This window comes from Chroicocephalus ridibundus, chromosome 3, assembly GCF_963924245.1.
Source record: "Chroicocephalus ridibundus chromosome 3, bChrRid1.1, whole genome shotgun sequence".
NCBI classification, from domain to species: Eukaryota; Metazoa; Chordata; class Aves; order Charadriiformes; family Laridae; genus Chroicocephalus; species Chroicocephalus ridibundus.
This window is the reverse complement of record NC_086286.1, coordinates 66,350,359-66,377,797: the sequence shown is the minus strand read 5'-3', so window position 1 is coordinate 66,377,797 and position 27,439 is coordinate 66,350,359. Positions and strand designations below refer to the sequence as shown.

Here is a 27,439-nt window from a genome sequence, read left to right as displayed (position 1 = left end):
ATAGGAAATTTATTTAAATATACCTTCAGTAATCCTGAACTTCCATAAAGAAGGCAAACAATGAAATATCCTTCATCAAAACTCTCTTCCCTGCATTAGGAAAGCTAATACAGTAATTACAGGTGATGTTGACAATACAGAAATATGAACTATGGAACAGAACCAAATAAAACACATTAAACACACCATAGAGAAACAGTACAGAATGGGAAGCTCACACAATCGTGTCCAGTAAGGGGTGCTCTAACAGTGCCCACTTCAGTTAAATGACATCAGTTTCCTTACCAATAGTACTATGAAAATCATGAGGTCACTTCAGGTAAAGAAAAAAAAAAAAAAAAGAATGTAACACTAATTACTCTGCAGCATGAAAAACAATGAAAGGCAGAGCAACAAATACTTCTTTTTGCAGCATCTTTTGTAAGACAGTTCTAGTGTAAATGTTTTGGTTTTTGTTCAAACCAATCAAGCAAGTCCCACTGTCTGTCCCCTAGAAATGAAAAATTAAAATACCAATGTGTCCTGTAATACAACTGGTTTAGCAAGCCTGACAATTTAAATGAAATGTGGAAACTGCCATTATATTCTCTGGAGACATATGATCAGAAAATGACCATAAGGGGATACAGGAAATGCACCACAGGACCAAACAAGAATGTAAAACACTCACAATTATGCCCAAAGCAACGGAATTTCTTCTGGTGTGACATTCAGACACATGTTAAGTTCTGTCTAGGTCCAAGTTCAAGCAAAAATCTCGAGTCTATATTCATCAAACTTTCACAAAATTATTTTTCAAGAGTGATATAAGAACAGCAGCAATGTGCTTATGACCATTATGAACATGTCTGTAAGAATTACAAAATCTAGGTAGCAAAAACGGTCCTTGGGATCATGTTAAAAAAACAAAAAGTGCTTTCAAAAGCACAGATACAGTGTAACAGGTATAGAAGATACTGGAAAAAATTATGTAATACTTACTGTCTCTTGCCCGAGTGGACAACTGCTTCCTCCTCTCACCCCCAGTGCAGTCAGGCAGTCATCATTCTAGAAGAAGAAATTACTTTAAAACTTTATTATGAAGCATTTTGATAAACTATCATTTTGAGTATTCATGTCTACTGTAAAACAGTAAGAATTATCTGTAATAAAATGCCTTTTTTTGAAAAAGAAAAAGCAGAAGTGATGTTAAGCAACACAGAGTAATATTGGCTATGTAGATATTCAGAAAAAGACACTAAGTTATTCAAGTATGTACACTACACTAAAGACAACATGGGGGAAGACAGAGGACTGACGACTAAGCAGCCTGATCTTGTTTGCATCGCAAACACTACAGTTGATGTTTAAGAAGTTGTTGCAGTGAACTTTACCTCTGAACCAGTATGCAAAAGATGTCACTTTCATACAATGGAGAATTTCAGGTTGGTCTTAATAACCAATACTTTCTATTTAATTCTAATTGTTCTATCTTCACCACTTACTCTTCAGACTTCGAACAAAGTCAAGGGAATAGCAGGGATTTAATGCAGTAATTAGGATGTGCCTGTACCTACAACATTTTATTTCTGTCAAACAACAGAATTCTTCAGTCGAAAGAAGATTTAAAACAGAAAAATTATGAAAATTAGCAGAGGAACAACAAATTAGAACAAAGGAAGTGATGGAAGTCCTTTGCTGGTGTTACTTAATTTTTTCCAATGGCCTGTTTTCACAAAGGGGAAACCATTTTCCCCTAGATTTTGTGTGCGTCAAAGGATACAAACTACAATACAGAATAGAAATATTACACAGCAATTAGAATATTTTAGAAAAGAAGAATCAAATGTGATCTTCGTGAAGTAAGCAACGTTTCCATCCATAACAGATTACACCACATTATGAACAACATTTGAGAATTTCTATCCAACGTACTTCACCTTTTTCATTTTTTACAGCCCCTCCTTTTGCATTAACTTCTTTCTCTTCTCTGGCTTTTTAAAAACATATGTCTAAAATCTATAGCTCCTTTTACTTTCTGGGGTTTTTTATTAGGGTGATCCAAGGAATATCATTACTGCACTGCTCAGCAGAATAAATGCCATTGTCTAGAAGAGATTCTTGCCCTCAACGTTTTTTTTCCTAATGTAGCTAGACTTATCCCAAATGGGAAAGAAATCACTATCTTGAACACAGAGGTTCCATCTACTCTACAGATTGTTTCAGTATTGCCGCAGTAGTTAGACACACACAGTACATACAGATGAACACAGTATAAAAGCAAGCAGTTGCACTCAGTTCTTATCATCTACCAGAACATCTAAGCCTACCACCTAAAAAGTTCTGAGTAATTATGTACATAGACTGGGGGGGGGGGGGGGGGGGAGTGTAATGCTTGATTTGATAAACAAATTTTGAACAAAGAATGGTGGAGCTACAGTTCAGAAGATGTGGCTTGTTTAGTGGTCTACTGGTAGTTCGCACTGCCTTACAGGTTTCAGCTAATTCTCATTTTCCATTCTCAAGGTTAGTAGAATTGTGCAGGCAATGTGCTTAGCCTGTGGGATGGGAGTGCCTCCTGTTGCTCAAAAATGATTCATCAGAATTATTAGCAGTATTATTTAGGTATCTAGTTCAGGTACTCATATTGCCCCATTATTGTGTCTCAATCTGTCTCTCTCTCTTTTTAATAAAGTATTTATGTGCTCTCAAACACTAAACCTAAGAAGAGCTTGAAGAGAGGGAGCTGTTTGGAAATAACAAGCTAAAATCCATGAGTCATCCTGAGACTATGTTGAATGTTCTCAGACACCAAGTTACATTTTTAAGGCAACAACAATCCAAAGAGTTTCCTCTTAAAGACATACACTGAGTATGTCACAGGCTGCACACACATCCTACTTCCAGTGGGAGAGGGGAATTGCCACGGCTGCCTACCACAAATGTACCTACTGCAAGGCAGCAGAGCTGCCTCTGGCATCTCGTGCCATTTCTCAAATAGTGCCAACTCCCAGTTACATTGCAAGTAACGCCCAGCCAAAACTACTGACTTTTCAGTTTAGAAACATCATTTTATGTTGTGTCACAAGATTAAACCACATTTTCAGGATTCCAAAAAAGCAACAGACATACTGAAGTGTATGAATACACCATTCTTAATAGAATATTAACGTCTCCTTTTCTCAATGCAAGATGGAAACTAGTTAAACTTTTCTTGCATTGGAAGAGATATGGGGCTACAGTTATGTTCTGAGGAGCTGCTCTTTTAGGAGGCAGACCATCTGTGAGAAACAGGAACAAAATGCTTGCTGAAAAAGCCCGCTGTGACACACTGATTTTGGTTGAAGAAAGCTGTTAGGAGCTTTCACATAAAGAACACCCTCAGAAGAAGATAAATAGATCCAGCAGTTGACGCAGAGTTCTAGACTGTGGAATATCATGCTGATTATTCATGACTAACCCACATATCCTTGACATTTCTAACACAAAAACAAACAAAAAAATGTTTTAAGGCACTAATACAGAAGAGCATTGCAGGTAAGAGCAAACTGATAAATAAGTTGCCATACCAAGTGTCACCAATTCCTGATAATAGCACTAATTAAAAGTTTATAGCTTCTTTTTAATTAGGCAGTTTCAGTGATTGTGGTTTTGCTTTTCTTCATATATAGCGGCCAACAGGATTTGGGCATTAGATAGCATTCATTCCCTTAGGAGAAGCAGCACTAAGCACAAGTGATATGTTATTAATGCCTTTTCTGTAAAAGTTTCAGCATTTCATGTCTACTACTAAACAAATATATTTCATATACCACAATACCAAAGTTTAAAGAAAAAAATAATATTGAAAAACGTACAGTCTACACCAGTGGTTTCGTATGCTTCTTCCTTATATTTAAACACATTCTTCACTGTAGCAGAATAAACGTACAGATTAAGTCACACTTCTAATTAGTTATTAACTCTTAATAACTACACTTGGAAAATAAGCTGTTCTAAGATTAATCTTAGGCAGACACTACACATGCCGGGGTGAACCCCAGTGTGTGTGTGTACAGGGCCAAAGTCACCCTTCCTTCTTTTTCCATTAGAATAACAGATTTGGTGACGTGAAGGACAAACATCTATTTCCTGGATGCTGCACAGTGCCACTGCTTCTCTCCAAGCCACCTCTTTATACCTGCTATCTGCCAGAATGGAAGAGAAACTGGGAGCGTTACTTGTGCAAACGCTCCAGTAAAGACACAGGGAATGAGTGTTAAAGCTTTGTCTGTCCGTTCAGTAAATCAGTGCCTCAGTGTGTGATAGCCTAAATTCTGAGACTGTTAGCTTTTGGGCTTCTTTTTGTTGTTTTATGGCAGTTTGGGTTTTTTTTTAAAGGAGACAAAATAAGAAATGAACTTAAAGTGCTCAAAAAGCCATGACTGGCTTAGAGGTGAGGTAGTATTTAAAACTTGTAAAAGTTTTCAGAACGAACCTGTGCTTTTACAGTTGCTCCACTATTTTCATTTTTCTTTATGAACCCGACGGTCAGAAATTTACTTAATCCTCTCTTTCCCTAAGAATGTCATGCAATCTCTTTACCCCAGTAATTTAAGTTTTAAATGAAACGCTAAATAAGCTGAGACTTAGCATAAAATAATTGAATATTATTAGCATTGTCATATTTCTGTTCTTGTTCTCCAGTTCAATTAATTGTCAACACACTCCTAGCTCAGGACACCTAACTGTACAAATTTCGTCTATGGGAAACAGAAGTTCAAGGACAGCATTAACAGCTAAATTAAAATGATTCTAAAAGTATCAATTGCTAAGGATAATGTACTCTTCTTTGGCCTTAATTAATCTGTCTGTAGACACTGTAAAGTTACTTCCTTAGGCTTCAAATGAGTACAATCCTTATTTGATTACAGTCCTTCCATATTTAATGAGCATGGGAATCTATAATCTGCCTAGAGGAAAAAAAACCCCAAAACTGTGCCAGGCTGCACTTTATTGAAACCTGCAATGTCCAAATAGAAAACAGAAATGCAAACACAGCTGCTGCAGTTAACCCTACAGGGATTAAAAAAAAAAAAAAAAAAAAGAAATAAAAGAAAAAAAAGGGGAAAAAAGATCAATTCAGAAGCATGTGAAATACTCCAGCTCCGGAAATTATTTAAAACCTCTTCAACTATTTTGTCATTTGTCAATATGCTACTTTGATATAAATTACTCAGCTTACCTGCGCTTATGACATATATATGATTGCATTTATAACAGAAAAATAAAAAAATATTCAAAAACTTAATTTAACCCCCTGAGGGAAAAAAAAATTAAGTTTGCTGCTATTTAGTATTTTACAGAACAGTTCATCCTGTAAATGCTTATAGAGCTTTCTGTGATGGAGAACACTAAAATACTGATTGAACAATTTAGACTTTTTCCTAAAAATTGCATATTGATGGCTAAAAAACTGAAAAAGTGAAAACAAGAACCATTTAGCCAGTAACAAACCAGCAGCATAAAACCATACTTTCAAAATTTCTTTGTGAATCCTACGTATCTTACAAGCTTTCCACAACTCTGTTAACAGATTCTGTTAAATAAGGTAGGTCCAAACAAAACCTAAACCAAACCAAAAGCCCAAGTCCAAATTGTAAAACAGCTATAAATGATCCAAGTTAATTTATGTCCATTTCTAACATCTGTCTGAAAAATTACAATTAGCATGCAATTAAGACAGAATATTAAATCATGGCATTCTGTCCATGGGTGCAGGAGGATTAACATCTCCAGTACAACAGGCCCAGCTTTCTAGAGCCACACACGTTCAGTATTCAGAAGCAAAACTTTTTTTTCCGTCACTAGTGTCTTCATATGTTTTGTGTTTAATCCAGGTGTATCAAGTGTATAGCTGGAATTAATGGCACATACAGATTTTGCTAGGGTTTTATTACGGTGATCAGGAAACCAGAAATAAAGAAAGGAAAAAATATAATTACCAGAAGTGTCCAATCAATATTTAACAGATAAGCAATTAAATAAACAGGATGGCTGTGATTTCACTTGTTACAAAATGGTGAAGTATGAGTAAACAATGAAAGCATGGCTCTGTAAATAGGATTCAATTTCAAGTTGTTGTTTCAGCTTTCTCTCCCTACTTATCAATGCCTGTATTCTTAGTAATAATCAAAAACACAGGGCTGTGATTTTAGTTTATTTATTTCTAAACAACAAAAAGTAAATCATGAAAAAATAGAAAGCTTTTAATTTATAGACATCTGATCTCACTACCAGCTGGCTGCAGCAAAAGCTTATTTGCTCGTGTAGACAATTTGCTTGAAGATACCTCTTTTGTGGATAAAGACAGGATAAAAAAAAACACCTCCCCACAATGAGAACTTGTGAATAATGACATTTTATAGTTAAACATCAATTTCAAAAAAATGCAAAGACAGAATTCCTTACCGTCTGTAGTCTACGCAATAGTGTTCGGCTAAGAGGATTTCCTACTGGGCTGAAACACCCTGTGAAAAGAAAAGGCTGTGAATTTTCTGCTTGTTATCCTTTTCCATCGAATAAACCATTTTATTTTAAAATCATTATGTTAGCAGGATATGTTTGACAAAATTCTAATGAAAAGCAGCAGCATCTTTCAGTCACAACTATGCATCCTTCAGTCAGGAACAGCTGGAGGGTTTATTTAACTAACAGACCTGACACAAGGTTAACTAATCCAATATTTCCATTCAAATGATTTGGAGAAATAGCTCAAGCTACGTCCACATGCCACCTCGTGCTCAAAGCTGACACTATTATCTAGACCGTATTGCTTTTCTCTTCATTGAATTTCTGAGTAATGCATACAAAGTTTTCCAACAGAAATGATCACAAAAACTCTCAAAGGAATTACTTCCTTATTTTATCTGAAAGAATAACTATGCCTATTCAGTAGCTCCCTTTGATCATCTGAGTTCCTATCACAACACATCTTGCTGTTTATTTTATTCACTCTCTACATAGTGCATTTGAACAAGTAATTGTAAATTCTTTTCTTTTCAAACTATTATGTTAACTACTAAGCTCAGGAAAATGCTTTCATCATCTATGGACTTATCTTTTTGTTATTGGTCTCCTCAGTTGTATACTTAAGAAAACATCTTAAAAAGAAAAGATACGAAAATCTGAAAATTGTTGAACACGACAGTGAAAAATGCTACCGCTTCATTGGAGAACGCTTTCTTATGTATAGAGATGCCAGACAACACAGAGTTAAGTTCACTGGATTTTCTCTGTGAGATATTAGATTTGAAACAAGTTTTGTTTTCAAAGAGAAATAAGTTCTGAAAATTCATTTTCATTTGCCATTCCAAAAGCCTACTCCTAAGGAGTCCAGTATCTGAATAAAGAGGACTTTTCAGATTCCCATGTACTGGCATAGCTCCACAAGGAAGCCTGAACAACTCCGCCCACAGTATACCTTCAAAAGCCCTGTGGTTTTGACTTTCACAGGAGATTTACTTGTAAATGTTTAATCAATAAGTTATTTAGATATTTCTAAATATAATAAAAGCTGCAAGCTCAAACAATCATAGTTAAACCACGCTTCTGCAGATCTTCTGCATGCGAATAATTTTTCACTTGTGAGAAATCCTAAACAAGTGCAACACTTGGCTTTCAATTTTGTGTATGAATTCAAAAATTTGTGCTCTTAATTTCAAAAAAGCTTGTATAAGTTATGAAATACTTAATTTTGAAAAGGTTTACTTTGATTTTTATTACTTTTTCCCATCACTTTTCAGAAGAGGAAAGAGATGAGAATAGAAACCGTTTTCTGAATTCAACCCATACTCAGAGATGGTAGACCTGAAGCTTACCTTTTTCCAAATAAGCTATTTGTTAAAACATTTGTTCATCAATAACATCAAAAGTCAGTGGGAATATTAGTCCTATTAATATTTTTTATCTACATACTCATAGAGTTACAAAATAAATCGCTACAGAGATGATACTACATATGGATATACTGTTGCATACAAGTGTCGTTATTAATTCTTTGAATAAAAAAAACCCCAAACTTAAACCAATGAAATGTCTGCATGACAAAAAGATATTTTACATACAGCTAAGTATTCTACCACAAGATTTTCCATTTGAGCATTGTAGTGTTGTGCCAGTTCATAAAAACCCATTCTAAAATAAAAGCTATAGAAAATATATTATGAAAGCAATTGCTTGTTTGGAAAAATCTTCAAACTTTAAATAAAAAAAAAAATAGTCTCTACTTTTATCAGTAATATCATTGACTTTCTTGTTCTAAGGAAGAGATATATTACCTCCAAGTACTTCTGGACTGTATGTTTATGTATGCAAGTACTCCTATGCAGTCTCTACATTTAGCTGCTTGTCAGGTGAAAACTTTTTGGTTAGACTCCAAATAAGCCTCACTAAAGGGCAGTGCAGACCTGTTCTGCTGCAAGCATAGGAAAGAGACAGATGCATAACTCAAAGATATAAGGAGTGCTGTACTGAATTCTAGCAGCTGCTTTTGACAGCATTTTTCCATGACTGGGGCCTTTTTCCAAAACAAGAAGGAAATTCTTATTACTTCGCTTGAGGTGTAAACACTAAATAGATCCCATCGTACTCGAGTCCAAATATTCTAGGCTCCACAGAGTTAATGCTATTTGTTCATATTGATCATGCCTATTGGTTACCCCAAACTAGTCTTTAGTGTCATTCATTAGTTGTTTTGAGTTATCAAGCATTCCTTTAGGAGCTCCTACATTCAGAACAGTCATATTAAAAAAAACAATCCCAAAACCAACCTGTTCAAGTCTTCCTCATTCACAAAACAAAGTCCATTCAGCAAAACCAAGGGAATATCCATCCCTTCTTTCTCAATTGATGCAGTAGATTTTTAAAGCAATTTTACACAGCTATTGGCTTGACGTGGTTCCATGCTTGACGAAGCACGTAAATGACACCGAGCAGGTGTGACTAACAGCCTCAGCAGTGCTTGCTTTGGCTATCTCTGATCCAGGCTGAGCAAAGTTTTTCAACTACCATAGTCAGGTATTGAAATTGAGGTCAGGATCTCAGAAAGACACTTCCACTTCATCCAAAAATGAAGTTTACAGGACACTGGGACCTATTGGGACTCTCACTTAGCCTGAGATTATATAAAAGTCATTAAATCCCTTGCAAGGTCAAACCTGAAAAAAACGACACCCAGGTTAATCTAGACTGTCTTACCTCAAGAATGCTTCAGAATCATTAATAAAGAAGCATTTTTATTGATCCAGAGGGCAGAGGGTTTACTTGAACTCTCCAACAATCTTCTTTCTTAACAGCATTTGCCGTCTTCACCTTCAAAACCCTGTATGTCTTGAGAAGCTAATCTTCCCTATGAAAGTATTAACTTTTTAATTACTGTATTTCCTATTACTCTGCACTGATTCTTCAGTGGTTTCCTTTATATGGAATTTTACACGAGAATAAATTATTTCTAGAAGAACCTACTGCTAATGTCTAAATGCAATGTTAGATGTCTCAAAATAATAGATGCTATTGCTTTTTCTCAAGTGATCAGAATTTTCACATTGACACAATTTAACAGCAGGACAGTTCTTGTTTATGGTCCACATAATCCTCTCGCTACAACACTTTTGGGAATGTAAGGATGTGCTGATTTTAGGTAAATGCCTGCCAAGGAGTTGGTACCTTTGAAAAACAATGTAGCTGCCTGCTTTGAGAGGGAGTCTGAAACTCTGTTGGTTTCCTGTACAATTTGAACAGTGAACTGAAAGTCTATCCTTGGTTCCCCTGGGTCACTACTGGCAATATATTCTCTGCCAGTAGAACTGCAACTATAAAGAGAAAAGAAGACGACAGAAACAAAGTAGTTGTCCTCCTGTCCAAAACACGTCTGTACTACCAAGTCCCCAGTTTTATTGCATGCTTTCAGTAAAAAAACTACCCTCTGCTCTATATAAGCACACCAGTGTGAATTGATCAAGTTGTAAACAGTCATGCTGAAATACACAGGAAGTAGATGAGTTCACTTCCAAACAGATTGGATTTACACAGAAATTTATATAACCGCAACAATGCCCCAAAATAGCACTTGTAATAATTAAAACCACTTCCTATTAAATTACAGCATCTTTAGCTATTTTTTTTTTTTAATTAATAGCAAAAGAGCCAGAACAGGGAACAGGGCCTTCTAGGGAGTCAAATAATTGCACTACTCTATTTGGGTGCCTAGAATCACCTAATATTCAACACTTATATGAAAATTTCCTCTTTTAATAGAGATTGAGAGAATGCTCACTACAGAATTTATGTTTTAATTAACTTTTCAAAAGAAGGCTTTTTCTCCCTTTGTGAAATGCTGTTAATAAATTAATTCTGTTTATTAATAAAGGTATCTGTGCATCACAAATCTCCAAGGATTACAGTTTCCTGGAATCTACAGTTAATGAAATAATCCAAAAGTTTAACCTGAAAAACTGTCAGAAAATCACAGAACACCAATGAACAGATAACTAATAAAACTGAAAAAAAGGTAATATTCAGACATTTCTGTGATGAACCCCTCTAAAGCATCCCGAGAGAAAAAACCCATACCTATTCCAGTTCCACATTATTCTATTTTTAATTTAATTTTACTTTATACTAATTATTAATGTCTAAAAAACCCCACAAACAGATCTTGAAAATATGAAAATAAACTATGCCTCTAGGAAATGGTATTTCTTATTGCAGACATTCTTCTTATAATTAATATTGTGGCCTCTTGCAACATGGCATAGTTAAAATACACGCAAATAAACAACAAACACTGGGGAAAAAAGTCAACTCAGATATGAAACGAATATGTGTATATCAGCTCAGTCCTTTTCCTACCGATCTTCTGTGGTTTTAAAACTGTTCCCAGTAAACAGAATTAAGTTTTCAGCACAGTCACCTATTCAAAAGTATGACCTTTGTGACCAAAAAGACCTTTTAGTATGCAGTATAACCTCTACTCGAGGCTTCAAAGGAAAGTTTTGAGTTTTTTTCCGAAAGTTAAAGCTTTCAGAGCAGTATTACTCAGTTCTTTCTGTAATTTTGTTTTTCAAGCTAGATATAAGAGAAAGAAGATCATTTTGTAATGATCTAAATATATATTAATCTTCCCTCAAAGGCTTTATCCTCACAACAATTATGCTTTAATAGATCAAACAGAATTCATTAAATAAAAAGATTGTTTATATATTGGATAAGAACCTGTTTTCCTTTAGTTAAACACAGGATCACAAATACTTTCAAAACCCACCGCAAACATTTTCAGATGCAGTTCACATAAAATTAAAGGAATGGATGCATGCACTTAACACAAGCGTACCTTTTTGTTTTACCAGCAAAACAGATGTTTTACTAATATCCAATGCTGTAGGTGAAAACCCACTTCAATTTCTGCTCTACATAACTTAGTCTAGCGCCTATGATTTTGAACATATTCCAAATTGAGCACGAGAATCAACAGGAGGGAAGCGTATTAAAAACTGTTTCAATGAAGTTTAATATGTATCACAGTTTTTAAAACTACTTGGAACGCATTTGACTGAAGGTAGAGCAAGAAAACTACATTCAAAAGCAATGCAAAGTGAGACAAGGAACAGAGTATTTTTAGCATTATTTCTAAAATAGTTTTCTCTTTGTAAGTAATACGACGCCAAAGGAAATAGTTAATTCTCTTGAGAGCTCGTATCTTGCAAGCCACTTAAAATGTATATTCTCAAAATAGACCGTTCTCACATGCTATGTTTAAGTGTAGATACAGAAGTGCTGCGATGGCATCACTACTGAATGCAAAGGACTTCTACAAACACCCATAAGATTCTTCCAATGTATTCTGCACTGACAGAAGTCTACTCAACGTCAGCTGAGCCTATGCTGTTGCTAGCCCTCTCCCTGTCTTTTCCCCACTTTTTTCTTCCATCAGAGCATCTGGAAAAGACTAAACTACCTCCTCAATGTCATTCCCATTTTCTAAGTCATGTTCCAATTTGTTAACCTAAATCTATCCACTTAAAATCAAACCATAAAATCTATCAGACAAATAAAATCCCTCTTCATTTACTGTCGTACTTTCTATAAATTATATAGAGAAACTTATGTTAATTTATTTTACCAGTTGGACATGAGAGCTGTTTTCATGCTACATACATTTAAAAACAATGAGAGAAACCTTAGCTCTGCTGCTGCCAGATGTCACTCCTCCAGTTAGTGCAGAGACTCATCTATGTGGCAATTACAAAAAAACCAAACCAAAACAAAAAACCAACACCCCCCAAACACACTTAAGCCAAAACAGAACTGTGCTGATAGGTGGAACAGCAAAACTTATTGTTTCCCTTCCCCATCCCCACTAATACAATGAAAGCTTGTAAACTAATAAAATAAAAGAAACTTGGGAACTTATATCAATAGATCAGGCTGTGGTTGCCATGCACAACACTATACTATATTATACTATACAGAAAAGTCTGCACAGAAGGATAAGCTTTCAATTAAAAAGTATGCAATCATAGAATGGTTTAGGTTAGAAGGGACCTTAAAGATCACCTAGTTCCAACCCCCCTGCCATGGGCAGGGACACTCCCTGCTAGACCAGGTTGCTCAAAGCCCCATCCAACCTGGTCTTGAACGCTTCCAGGGATGGGGCAACCACAGCTTCCCTGGGCAACCTGTTCCAGTGTCTCACCACCCTCATGGTGAAAAATTTCTTACTGATATCTATCTAAAGCTACCTACCCTCTTCCAGTTTGAAGCCATTACCCCTTGTCCTATCACTACATACCCTTGTAAAAAGTCCCTCTCCAGCTTCCTTGTAGGCCCCCTTCAGACACTGTAAAGCTGCTATAAGGTCTCCCTGGGCAATATTTACCTTTTTAACCAATTGTTTACTAAATGCTGGTATTAAAAACAGCTATCCAGAAAAGTAACTCTAGCGAGTTACACAATTCAGTACCATGCAGCTCCACACATATTGCTGCAGCTTCTTTCACACCAGCACCTAATTTTCCAGTAGATGCCCCAACTCCAGGTATTAGGAGAACTCTGGCTTCTCAGACCATGAGGCAGTTACAGTCTTCCTAAACTGAGAAAGACAACTGGTCTAGTTTGCTTGAACACAGTAACTTTCTTAACCAAGGACCGGTGCAGTTAATTCTAGCTACTGCATCTGGTTGTCTCTGATTGCCCGGCCCAAATGACCAAGTATGCCCTTGCAGCAGAGCTCAGTGAACGCTGGAGCAGTGGAATGGAGCAAGGCTTGAATTCACACCTGTAGATCCACAGACAGATACCTTCACTGTAACATCACCTAATTCCAATCTTCATGTAAGAGACCTCAGAATCAGACAGCACTAACACGAAGAAAACACTATGCTTCTGGCAGTGCCATATCCCACAACATAATTATATCTACCATCAGCCAAAAGAATGCATAGAGATATTCATTCAAGGTTAGCCATCATTTTCATTCCTGGTTCAAGGTGTACAAGGGCACAAACATGTGCCCTGTACTCTGTGCCCTGAATCTTAGACTAATCCTCCAGGAGAAACTATGGAGATAGTCTGTCACTGGCTTTGAGAAGAATACTGTTTCATATGAGTACGTTTATCCTGTGCTTAGGCACAATGAACAGGCAGAATTCGGCCCCTATTTACAAAAGGTATAATGAAGTAAAAACTATTGCATCACAAAAACAATTAAAAAATCCAACTTTTTAATTACAGATTAAAATCAAATACATTTAGCAGCCTACACACCCACCTAATTATTTCTGAGTAATCTTATCAAATCATCATCTTACATTTTTCTTGCAAATGCTAAGTTTCTGCAGTACCATATATAAACAATACAAGTAGTAGCACGTGTCCCAAGCATTCTTTTGAAGTAAAGAACATTTATTGAATTCATGCTAATCAGGAACGTGCTAATTTATGACAACCTCTAACGTTACATCATAATGGCAGTAGATACAACTGAAAATGAGCAGGGGTTATAGCATCCAGTTGTTTCTACAATGCAGAGAACAGAAAGTGACTTTACAGCAAACAGCAATAAGCCTGCACAGATATCATCAGCATTCTGAAATCAGATTGGCAATATTATTTACAAGTTCTAGATAGCAGATAAAAAAGATGTAAGGAGAACGCAGACTATGACACATACTTTGTATTAATAAGAGTTATTTTTCTTCTAGTGCTGCAGATATCCTAAGAAAGTCATTATTAGTTTTGCTAAGCTCACCAGGACTATTTAAAAGCAAACAAGCTAAATTAAATTTGAAAAGAAACTTATTCTGTATTATATTAAATAAAGCTTGTGGTGTTACCCCATCAAAAAATACTTCATGAAATACAGAAACTGCAGTCCCTTAGAGTTGTGGACGCCCAACACTGAAACAGCAACCCTCACTTTTGGGTTTGGTAATATTTTTGCTTCTGCATTAGCTTACCCTCCCTGAATCAGATGAAATGAAACTCTTAAGCAGGATTTATGCTTATCTGTTTCCTAAAAATAGGTAGTACAGTTAAATTCTGCTTATTAGTACAGTTAATTTCTATGTAATACAACTAAACAGAACTTAACTCTATCTGTAACTCTCAAAGTCTAGCATCTACTGACCTCAGGAGGTCTACTCATGTCTTTAAAAACAATACTTGAATAGGGATAAAAGAATTACTATTATGCAAGGAAAGAAAACAAAGTAATTTACTTTGCATGGTTCCTCCCACAACTGAAATTCAGCAATGGCTAGTTACCCACAGTTACTTAAACTAAATTAGCCTGTTGCTCCACAAATGGAAAGCGGTAGGTTTGAAAATATGCTTAGAATACCACAAATACTTTTCAAAATCAGCCATTAACATTTTTGCAATGCAAAGTCTTCTCAGCTAAGAAAAAATAGCCAGTTACTGCATGAACTACTGAGTTTCTATATTACCCAGTAGCCTCACAATGTCAAATCAAGTCTTGACCAAAAAAAAAATAATAAAAAAAATCTTGTAACTGCTTGAAGAACATATGTAGCATTTCTCTAACATTTGCGTTCAAGGAAAAATAGTATCAGCAACATCATATGCAATATACTGGAAAAAATAAGTCAGCTTGGTATTTCAGGTCTTTATCACGACCAGAATTAGCCACAAGTAGTTAGTACTGAGCCTACTTTCTCCATTAAATTATCACTTTCAGCCAGTACTGAATATTAACTTTGAGAAAATATTACCAGAAAATTCCGCGACATTGCCAAACAATTCATACATTAATAAAGCTGAAAAACGCAGGACCATTGGCAGACACTAAATCAGGAAACCATTACATAAGAATTTTTATATGGTCTAAAATCAAAAGAGTAAGGAAAAAAAAGTTCTAGCAGATACACTTATTATTGTATTTTCAGAAATAGAAGCCTATGTCTTTAAAATACATTCCCAAGTTTATTTTCCATTTGAAGTTCATGAACTAGATTATTCGGATATTTCATGAGAATGTGTGTGCAACAAAACCAACCTATCAGATGTAGGTTTTTGTGCATGCACACTTCTGAGTTTTCAGACAATTTATGAACAAACTACAAGAAGAGTTTTTCTACATATCAGTGATTAGAACATGTATGAATAAGTAAGTTCTGATTTGTTTCCAACTGCAAATGGAAATAAAATGGTGGCCTGTAGCAACTTTAGTAACAAAATCTGAATACACTTCTGTGTAAACGATATATGACAAAAAGCTTGAGAACAATATTGGTATCATGCATTACAGAGGAAAACATGCTGAAAAGTTAAATCCAACATTAAAGCAACACATTGCAGATCCAGTTGTGCACAGATTTCAATGATATTGATTTTTCAGTTTCCTTCATTTACAAGGTCCACAACGTTTTCTAGAATGCAGTAGCAACCTGCTACTACTTTTATGGCAGTAGATTTTTAGAATGTTTTTTAGAAAGTATCACTGTTGCTATACTCTCAGCCTTCAGCTACCATGCAAGTACTCTAGCAGAAGTTACACTGGTTATACAAATATGCAGATACCAAATGTTATGATAGTTTGGAGTAAGTGAAAAAGATGACTTGTCCATTAAGGGCTCCCTTCTAGTACAGGAGACCCTGGTAGAAAGCTTGAATTATCACTTGATGAAGAGCTGAAAAGCAAACTGTTCTAGACAGATTTTTCCTTGGGTCCTAGGTGGAGGATATGCAAAAAATGAGCACAGAAAGGAAACTATTTGCAAAGAACATTAGGAGGCAATAGTACCTTTCATTTACAAGGTGGTACCTGATCTGAGGAGAAGTAAAAGGTGGAAAATAAAGAGAGACAGGTTCATAAAGAGACTGAGCCCAGCTTTGGGCTAAGACCACATTTCCAGAACTCTGGATATCCTGGAGAGAACAAACTTCTCTCCAAGGTTCAATCAGCAACCCAAATCACTGCAACTGGTCTTATAAGAAAGTAAGATTTTACACTATCTCAGCATCAAGCCAGCAAGTAGAAGTTACAGTCCTATCCAGTGAATTTGTATCTTATTTGCACAGGAATTTTACAAACAAGAGTATTTGCACAGCAAGTCTAAACAAAAACATTAATGAAAATTAAATTCAGAATGAATACAAAGATATAATTTGACTAAATATTTTCTATAGTATCATGAAATACAATGAGTTACAACATGAGAGCTTTTTTCACATCATCACACAGGTAGTGCCAAACTGATAAAAATTGCAGTATTTTAACACAGAAGCTTAATTACACCATCCATCCTCTCTGGTTTGACTAACAGCAGCAGCTAAAATTGCTACTGACTATGCTCATACTGTGTCTCCAGTAATGCAAAACCCACACGAAAGCAGCAACTGCAAAGTTTTCGTACTCATCAGTAAGAAAAAGGGCATTATTGAGGTCTGAATATTCAAGGACAGAGAATTCTTCTCTATAGCTTATTACGAAAGTAACCCGTTTCTATACATTATGCATTGTGAATAATATCTAGGTTTCTTTAAAACTGACTTAATTGCTAACTGCTAGACAAACATTTGTTTCTTCAAAAGGACCAAACAACTGTACAAAGCACAGAAAACTGTCTAGTAACACTCTAGGAGTTTGAGACTCAAAGCATATGCCTTACTAGCCTTGTTCACATAAAAGCACACAGTTGTTTGTTAAATCTTCCTAGATGGTTTTTAAACATTCACATGTGCCAAATTATTAACTCAAGCACTGGTGATACAGACAACCCTGGACACACCTTGTTCTCTTTGTGGGATTCCTGGAACTTACCCTGAAAATAATTTGTTTTGTTAAGAAAAGCTGATTTGCAGGGAGATTCTTAATTCAAACCACAATTTCAATTGCTGAAAATCCTTTACATGTACAAGTAGTCAAAAAAAGATGAAACTGTCCTTTATGCTCTTTAGCACAAGGAAAACAACTTTCCAATGAGGTACTGTTATCAAGGTACACATGATGTGGTATATTACAGATGTTTATTAAGCGGGCACTGCACTCCAGATTTTCCAAATAACAGTAGCACAGTTACCTTTCTTCTCCTGTAGGTTCTGCGTTTTATGCAGAAACAGACAAATCTGAAGCAAATATATTTGGGCTGAAAATACTGTTAGATTGAACTGCTGGACACAAAAGATGAAAAGTTACCACTAATTAATCAATATATATTCCAAAACACAAGTTCTGACCCCAAAGCCTGGGGTCAAGTAAGCAGGAAAGACTAAAGAGGTTTTTTTTCAATTTGCCTATGTGTCATTCAGATCTTTTTTCTCTGGATGAGGAAGTAAAAACTGAAGAGACTGAGCCCTACTTGTGAGGGGAAAAGACGAGGAAGGAACCTGTGCAATCTGTTCCTTCGCTGGAGAGTGCCATAAGGTTGCAGAAAACACCCAAATAGAATTCTACTCCTGAAAACTTGTAAGGCAATTCTACCACCGTATTTGAAGCCAGCAAGCCATGAGTCACTGTTCCTTACAACCTCCAGTGAGCAAGAAAGCAAGCCAACAGTGAGGAGGCAGGCTCCAGTGAAGCTCTCATTTCATCTGGATCAAAGGAGCACATTGAGGTAAATAATACCAAATCACTAGGTTGTGCGACAACAGCAGTATCTAAGTTACACACCCATAGAGGCCTTCACTTCTCCGTATGTGCCTTCAGCTTTCTTAATGCTTTTCCAAGCCACCATCTTCTATCATTAGTTTCTATAGGACCAACATGGTCAGCATCAAGCTACATTGGTACCACAGTCTATTGCAAAGCATAATATGGACCACAGATACCCAAAGTTAATTTAAAAGGTCTTATATTAGTAGAATGAATCACATGAGGAAAGCTTGCTCTCACTGAACTTGATGCTTCAGCTACAAGGGTAACAGCAGCTGCATATGAATCCATGAAAGTTTAGTTGTTTCACACAAATAAAAGTCTATCTACAAAATTAGCAAAGGGTTTTAAACATAGCTGAAAAAGTATGTATGTATACCAAAAAAGGATGGATAATATATCTTAAAAATACAATTTTATGTATTTATTAATCTACTGATTTTTTGCTCACTTGTCAAAACCAGGTATGAAGTCAAAGGACCTAGGTCCCTCTTGGGAGAGGGAGATGCCTCCCTCCAATACACCATGGCTGCTACTGGGTCTTTTGCACAGTCCTCCCTGCTCCTCTGGAAAAGACAGGAACAGAAGGATTGGAACAAAACAAGGAGGGATCAATTTGCTCATCTTATTCACTCACGCTTATTGCTGTACAGACAGCATCCTTGCTGACCTGAACTTTCTGCTGGACAGAGAATTGATACTTTACTCACAGTCCTTGAGCAGAAGAACCTTTTCCACCTCTGAAACCAGCTAGAATTGCATTTAAGCATGCTCTTTGTCAACACTTGCTGTCTTGTGGCTCAATAGCTCCAAAATTACAGATAAGCTCTATCTGAAAATACAGACAAGCTCAGACTGAAAACAGTTAACAGGACTTCTCTACTTAGGAATTAATTAGATTTGCTTGTTTTAGGATCCACATAATTGAGAAAGTAAGGGCATACTCAGGCCAAATCACTCTTGGCAGAGTCTTTCCACAGTACTACGTCACACCCTGATTTTGCAATCTATATCCACTGCTGCCAAACAGAGAGTAATGCTTCATTTAATCCACACCCTTGTATAATTTGGCTGAGAGTACTTCCTTTACCCTGAAGGCACAGCAGTAATTACCCTAACATACACCAATTTCAAGTAAATATAAATGGTGTTCTTTTGATAAAGTTTTTGGAATCTTCAAAGATTGCTGTTATTGTGCTCTGTATTTAGTGTAATTTTTAGTGAAATATTTTAATTAACTTGCCGAGAAGAAAGATGAAAAAGAACATATAATAAAGGAACATGTGTATCTTTGATCTCAGTATAAACAATTCTAGCAAGTTTAACTAGAAAATACAAACTCTTCTGACATTTATAACACCTTATCAATCAGATAGAGGAAACCGTATAACCAACCTTTTAAAATAGAAGAACTAGATTGTCATTAATGTTAATGTTTTTGTCTCTGTGTCTTTACTATTCTGTTGGAACATTTTTGTGGTTAGATGAATCTATTTATACACCTTTTGTTTTCAAATTAAAAATTCATTTTTACTATTCATTTTATAACTGTAAACACTCAGCTCTTCTACTTTAAAACAAGGTCCTGTATATGTGTCTTGAGCCAAAACACTGGTAACTGATGTTGGTGGCACAGTAGGGCTGCAGAGCTGTAAGGAAGTTCTTTCGCCCGCAGAACCACCAGAGCTGCCAGCAACTCTCAGTGAGGGCACGGCTGTGTCCTGGTGCTCTTAATTTTTATTTACTGCCTAGGTCAGCTGCAAGGTGGAACATCCCGGAGGTGGCTCTAGTGACTAAGTAGAAGAAATAAGATGAGGGAAGTACATGTAAAGATCAGCTGCAGGTGACAATCGAGTCTTCGTAATCTACTTGCACCAAGAAACTGAGATGCAATCTTCAAGTGCCTTCCCTTCAAAATGTAAATAGTATAGCAAAATAGATTATAAAAGAACCAGAGAGGCATAAAAAAAATATAAATCTTGTGATGGATGTTTCTGTTGTTTTAGAAGAAAATTAACTTTGAGAAAAATATTTTTAAGTTGAATTTTACAGTTCTTCCACTCTGCTATGAGCAAATAATAATAATAAAAAAGTTTTATTCTTTCTCCCTTCTCTCTTATACTTTTCCCCTAACTAAAAGTGAGACACATCAATATCTTAAAATGAATGATTATTTTCCCCAGGGGAGTTCCCATTCAAATTAACACACAGACATATATAAAAAACATTTTAGACATGATGTTCTTCTGCTTTTGGTAAAAATATTTTTACCTAATTTCAGTGTAGTTAAGTCAGTTCACACTTGCTGAAGATCTGTTCTGTGGCGCTGAGCTAGTACTTTGTCTCTACTCAGTTCTCTTACCCTCTTTTGAAAAATAAAGAGAAATTCTGGTAACTGGATATAAAAGTTAATCCATTACAATTTCTCTGTGATATGCAGTGCTTTATGGTTAAAATAAAGCCTTGCAATGAATATTAAGGAATTACCTTTGGTTAATAGGAGAAAAAAAACTCCTAAAATCCTTTTGTGACATCCTCACAATGTCACTTCATTATTTTCTTAATATCACAAAAAAAAAAAAAGCCTAGCAGACTCACCACTACTAATGACTTCGAGAGACTTTCTTTGTGTTACCTGCTTACAAAAGGGAAGTATTCTCATACATAAAAGTAATGAAAATTAGTTTCCATCACCACCTACTCTTCCTAGCAGCTTGTATTACACTCAAACCGCTTTCAACTAATAGTGTGGGTACTGAACCACTTTTAGGTACGGATTTGGTGCTCTTCACCACAATATGCTCCTGCCCCAATTTTAAGAAGATGTGGGGCTGAAAAGAAGTCTCTCAAAGTGACTTAGGCATTATGGCAAATTTCCATAGCTCTGATCTGTGCAGCCCTGCAGGCTTAATTGCTTCCCCCGTAACAACAAATCTAAATGAAGCTGTTGGGTGAGCTAATGAGGCAACACACATTATAGTTTAACAGGGAATGGATATACCCGGAGTCTTTTAAGACAAAATTGAGAGTTCTCTTCTTACCTTTATCTTCTCCACAAGAAGTCTTTTACACACACTTAAGCTATTTCTCTTAAAAAATTAATACGAAGAGATTCCACTCCTATTTTAAAATTTGATGAAATACAGCATTTACAATAATATGTCAGAATAACAAAAATAAATGATGTAGGTGTTCAGTGATCTTTGTGCCATTCAATTCGCCTGCATGGACTGAACCCCAGCAGACGGATTTCTCCAACTGGCGCTCCTACTGGCACTCCCACTAAACAAAATTGGTCCCCCAAGGTCAGCATTATCTAACTTCACCACAATAGTGTGGGAAAGCCGGCAACACTGCTGGTTGTACCAGAGGCTCTCTCTTAGTCATCTTGTGTTTGTCAATCAGTTCTGTTATTCCTCTTTGAAAATGCCACCAACCTGTATCCAAACACAGCCAGAGATACACTACAAATACTGTATTTCATGTTATTCTTGGGCTATATAGCACACATACACCCAACATTCAATTCATATATACTCTGTCATCTTTTTTAACATCTCTTCAGAATATTTTTTTTCAGCATATTTTGTTTTTTATTTTTTCAAGGTATTTTATATCAGTCTCTTCAGGGTATTTTATTACTGTTTATTCTCAAATTAGTAAACTAAGCTATTTTAAGCCATTCAGGAAAATGGAATTCAATTGTTCTTTTGATATATTGTCAATGATAGTTTGCATGAGTGTTTTTTTCCCTAACAGTTTCTTAATAAGATACGAAAAGAATAAGGCCACACTGAACTAGCCTTCTACACACTTTCTTCCTTGAGTGACATAAAATTATGTCAGAAACAAGATAAATACCCCCAAAACAAACAAACAAAGCCATTAAAATCCTCCAGTACTCAGACAGTACTGAAGATAGATGTTATAGAGTTGGGGAGAAAGTATGAGATATTGAAAAAAAGTAATCAATGATACCAACATACATATGAAGATACAACTTTTGTCAGTGTTTCCACAGTATCTCTGCAAAAATGTGAATTTTGCTACTTGATGTACATCCTTTTCCTGCTTCTAAAAAACAAGAATCAAAATAGTATTTTAAGAGCATTTAGCTGATGTATAAATATTTTTGATCTTTGATGTAGAAATTTACTGTTTGCTTGAGACTCAAAAAAGAAGTTTTAAATAGTCTCTCAAATATAACACAGGACATAAACGCGAAGTCAGTTTTGTTAGCATCTTCAGAGAGCAAAAAAGAGTACTTTGAAGCTTTCACTTTATACAGGTGGAAAATACCTTTGACTGTCAGTTGTGTTAATGGAGAGAAAATTTCTAATTGTTCTCAACCCTGCCAGAGCGTCGTGTTTTTTGTTTTTGAGATTTTTTTAAAGATACAAGAACCATCACGTTTCTAGCACATACGTAATTAATTTAAGAGCAAGTTTAATTAACTGGTTTTATTGAAGTAAAAATTTTAGTGAAAAGATCTGTGCAGTATTTATAGTTGAGCTTCAATCTCCCACATAGTTAACAATTAGGGTCACTGCTAATTACAATTACTTGAAACCTGAAACTTCTTTTAGAAAACACGCCTGAACATAGTGGGAGTTACTGAAGAGTCACTGTTGACTAAAGACTGAAAATGCAAGCCATTTCTTTCATGGCATGCCACAGATCTGCAAAACAGTGTCTGAGAGTATAAGAAGGTGACTTCACTGTCCAAAGATGCTCACAATCTTAAGGAGGGAAGACAAAACCAGGAGGGATTTTAATGTCTCTCACAGAATGAGTAATTGAAAGCTCGAGCTTTTGCATACTTCCTTATTTGTCTAAAAAATAACAACTAGGAAATGGGTTGTGCTGGAAGGAGGTATAAAGTTGAGAACATGACAAGGATAAGACAGGAATGTCTAAGACAAAGTCCTGGATAATGCTACAGTGCAGTGCTGCAGAGTAGCACCACAGGATGGGTATGATAAATTAGCACCGAAGCAAGAGCCTAAGCAGAGCTGTACAGCACAAGGATGGTAAAATCTCAGTTCTGGCTATCAAAGATAAGTCTTAGATGAATTTTCTTATTTAAAAAAAAAAAAAGAAAGAAAAGAAGGTCAGTAAGCTTAAACATTACATACTTTTAGGGACAGATTCCCTCAAGCGTATTAAACAATAATCAAGTAAGAATAACGTAATCTGCTCTATATACAACATGGAGAAATTTGAGTACAGCGAAAAATAAGACCAACTGCAAGGCGATGACTTTCTCCAAAGACACACATCTAGCAATTTTTTCAAACCATTGAAATAGCTATCAGCACAGCTGCAGCTTTACTGAGGCAGACACAAAAAACCCCTCATATGGCAAAATGAGTTACACTACTAATGAAAAATTCCAACTGACAGGCTATCAGGATGGACAGTAAGAAAACCTAAGTTTGCTTCCTCTGAAATTTAACACAGTCTTTGTGAGAGGAAGGTACACAACACATTTTCTTAAATTTACATTAATTTTGTTAAATTTTAAGAAATCTCTCTAATGAAGTGCTTTATACAAATGCATAAGAAACAAGTTCATCCATGTGTTGTATCTACTTTGTGCTACTTTGTTAATTACTATTTGTCAAAATTCATTACTTTTTCCTAGTAATTCTAAACATACTCCTGACAAAACTCTAAATGTATCTGTCATGGTTTGGGCCAGACTGTCCACTGAAACAAACAACGCATACTTTCACCCACCTCTCCCAGAAGGTGAGAGGAAGGGAGAAGAGGAAGAGAGAGAAAGAGACTTATGTGTTTAGAAAAAACTAAACTACTTTTAATGATATATTGATAATAAATTAAAAAGAAAATAATGAAATATATACAAAATTGTATCAAGCTCCCAGGATGACAATAACGTTACCAGCAAGCACTGGGAAAGTCCCAGACTGGACTCAGAGGTGGACGAGAGCTGCATTCCAGATCTGGATTCCAGAACACATGGATTGGGATCAAAGGCAGAAAACCAGACAGAGTCCTCCTCAGACACCGGCCATAAAAGAAAGAGGTTGAGCCTTTGATCCCTCAGCTTCATATTGAGGATGATGCAGATGGGATGGAATACCCTGTTGGTTAGTTTTGGGTCACCTGTCCTGCCCACTCCTCCCCACAGGTGCGAACCCCCTTTACACTTTTCTGCTTCCGACCCTCCAACGGGGAATATAACAAAGTCAGCTGACTTTGGTTTTTATAGCAATAAGCAGGAGCATCTCTGCATACCATGCCTTGGCATAAGTTACAAATAATCAGATCTTATCACTCTGCGAGTGAAGTGTCTGTTAATTTCAGAGAGTTCAGTTAGTTAGAACAGGCTTTGCTGAAAAATAAAATTACTGAACAGAAAATTGGTCCTACTTTACCTCAAACCAGGACAATCTCTCTTGCACAGTACTCTATAGCATGGATGGGAAAGCAGTAGATGTTAACCTTGAATTTCGCAAGGCTTTCAACACTGTCTCCCATAACATTCTCATAGACAAACTGACAGAGTCTGGACTGTGTAAGCAGATAGTGCAGAGGACAGAAAATTGGCTGAGCTGCAGGGATCGGACATTTGTAAGCACTTGCATGAAATCTAATCAGAGACCAGTCCTAGTGGTGCACTCCAGGTGTTGATACTGGGGCCCACACTGTTTAACATCTCCATTAACGACCTGGATGATGGGAGTGAGTGCACCCTCAGCAAATTTGCAGATGATAAAAAAAATGGGAGGAGTGACTGACACACCAGAGTGACGTGCTGCCATTCAGAGGGAACTTGACAGGCTGCAGAAATAAGCCAACAAGAACCTCCACAAAGTTCAACTTTGCTTTTCAAAGGGAAATGCAAAGTCCCACATTCATCTGGGGATTCCACGCATCCCATGAACCAATGCAGACTGAAATACACAAAGAAGCACTAAATACACAGCAAAAGGTAAGAGGAAAGAGTGAGAGTGAGAAGACTGAAGAACTGCCAATATAACCCGCAAGGATACTGTATTACAGGCAGTCAGCGATGCAAGATCCCAATAGCATAAGTAAATAAATAACATAAATACAGAAAAGCATAGGTATTATGTATACGAAAACAACACAGAAGAAAAAAGGTTTTGTGCTTCCAGCACAATCCATTGAAGAATAGATCTGTGTAAGTACAGATTTTCTATTATTTATAAGTAAAATTAAACAGGCAGTTAGGAGCTATGAAAACGAGCACCTATCTTCACACTTTATAACCAATGGGGAAAGATGAAATACATGAGTAAATCTTTCTCATATGTTCCACTGAAAGCAACTCTAGCACAGTAGAACAACTTGAAGGCCCCAAAAATGACAGAGAAGTGGGATTTTAATATATTATCTTACAGGAAAATCAATTTCAGTGGTCCATTAGCATTTTTATGGTCTTTTCCCCCCCTAAGAATCTTCATTTTCTCATTGCTTTCATTGACTGCTGAAAGACCATTAAAATGTACCTCTTTTTTACTACATTTCATCTGCATAAATAATATCCTGTACCTAAGGATCATCTTGAAGTCAGTTTTGGAAACGACTACATTGGGAGCACACATAAACAGCTGTAACATATACCTATGTTTGTTCATGCTATTTAAGTTCTCCATCAACACGTTTATCTGTGCTTCTGCATAATATAAAACTGAAGACAATAAAATGCACTGGTTTGAGCAATATTAGGTATAGCCATTTAAAACAACTTAAAGTATATGTTAATGTTCTTTAAAGGCTTAGTCCACTTATTTTAAATAATCACAATATGTAAGACAGCATATGTACTCTACTGTTTCTGTAAAATTTACACACTCTGGAAACAATAAGCATGTACTCTGCGATAGATTAATATTATTATGGCTCTAAGCTCTTTTGTTAAGGCAGAAAAACAGAATTACAGAAGTTAATTGGTGTATGGTCATTTGCACTGTGAATTAGTTACTAAGAGCAATTCTCAGACTAGCGGTCAATCTTTTAGATCGTGCTAAGGACTCTTTCCCCTGCCGCTCAGAAAAAGTAATCATAACTTGCTTTGTGAAGAAAATTGCCTTTAGGAGACAATTCTATGTAATTATAGAGACTATTCCTATCTTTACTATCTACATTTTAAATCTCTATTACCTGTTTTTAGTTCATTATATATTCCACCCTCCCCCTGGACTTCTTTTTACTCTTCTCAAGGACACAAACAAAACCACTTAGAAACTAAGGTTCCAGTTTTCTGTCTTATTTTATAGGTGCCCAGAAAGAGACAAAAAGGCATGAAATCATCAATTTTATTATTAAATATTATGATTAGTAATGCAACAGATATTATTAGCAAAGTATCACAAAAAATTGCATTATTTTCATTGCTTAACTTTTTCTCAAAATCTTTGAATACAAAATGTCTTTAGAAACAACCCCCTAACACCAGATTAAACATAACTGCAAACAGACTACCAAACACTATACTTCTTAGTAAACTGCTTTTCTTATATCAACACATATGCTTCTAAAAATATGATTTTATTGTTTCTCAGTACCTGTGTTTAAGATATTTTGATAACAATTTAATACTTACTAAGTATTAAATTAAGAATAGCTGGCAATCTCATACTGTTCTAGGAATTTACAGCACTAATAAATAAGTGTACAGCTTAAAGAAAAAAAGCATTACAAGGGAACATGTTATCAGTATCGGACTGTATCACACTGCCCTTTATAAACAGTTATCACACACAGCAACCAGGACATTCCCTGAAAGAGCTGCACAGCAAAATCTATAAAGGCAGAAAAAAATCCTCATGGAATTTATCACCCACTTACTACAGAGAGTGAAGAAATAAAGAAAGAAACTTACCACTTTTAGTAGTGAAAGAATACAGAGGATTCAGTGGAGTGCTCAGAGTGCCTGGCAGGCTAAGCTTGGAGTGTGGTGACAGCGATGATGGCGCAGGAAGCAAGAGATTTGAGCTCGCCTGTAATAGGAAAGACAAATCAGAAAGTGAAGTGTAATTTCCTGGGTTACTTACTGATGCAACAGCTAAAAGAGAAATATTTCCTTGCTGTAAATAACTATTAAATTCCAGGAAAATAATTAAGACTCAAATTGATGATAAATAACAATTTTAATGGATGGGGTTGGTTGTTTTGTTTGTTTTTTAATATTTGGAGACAGACTTGGAAAAATTATTCACACAGCTATAAATTGAATTGCGTGTTTACATATGGACACAAACTCTCAAGCAGTGCAAACAATGGAACAGAACCGTTTGAACTGGCATCTTGTTGCAT

At 35.9% G+C, this 27,439-nt stretch overlaps 1 protein-coding gene across 6 annotated transcripts in view; it reads right to left on the bottom strand.

Annotated features, from left to right (window-relative positions):
- AHI1 (Abelson helper integration site 1) overlaps nt 1-27,439 on the bottom strand; it is a 94,046-nt gene that overhangs the window by 19,276 nt on the left and 47,331 nt on the right. For all 6 annotated transcript variants that reach the window (XM_063329537.1, XM_063329538.1, XM_063329541.1 and 3 more), the window contains exons 19-21: nt 27,006-27,123; nt 6,430-6,488; nt 982-1,047 (exon numbers count right to left, since the gene is read on the bottom strand). In XM_063329537.1, coding sequence (XP_063185607.1) covers nt 982-1,047; nt 6,430-6,488; nt 27,006-27,123 — 243 coding nt within the window. The remainder of the gene's footprint in view (nt 1-981; nt 1,048-6,429; nt 6,489-27,005; nt 27,124-27,439) is intronic.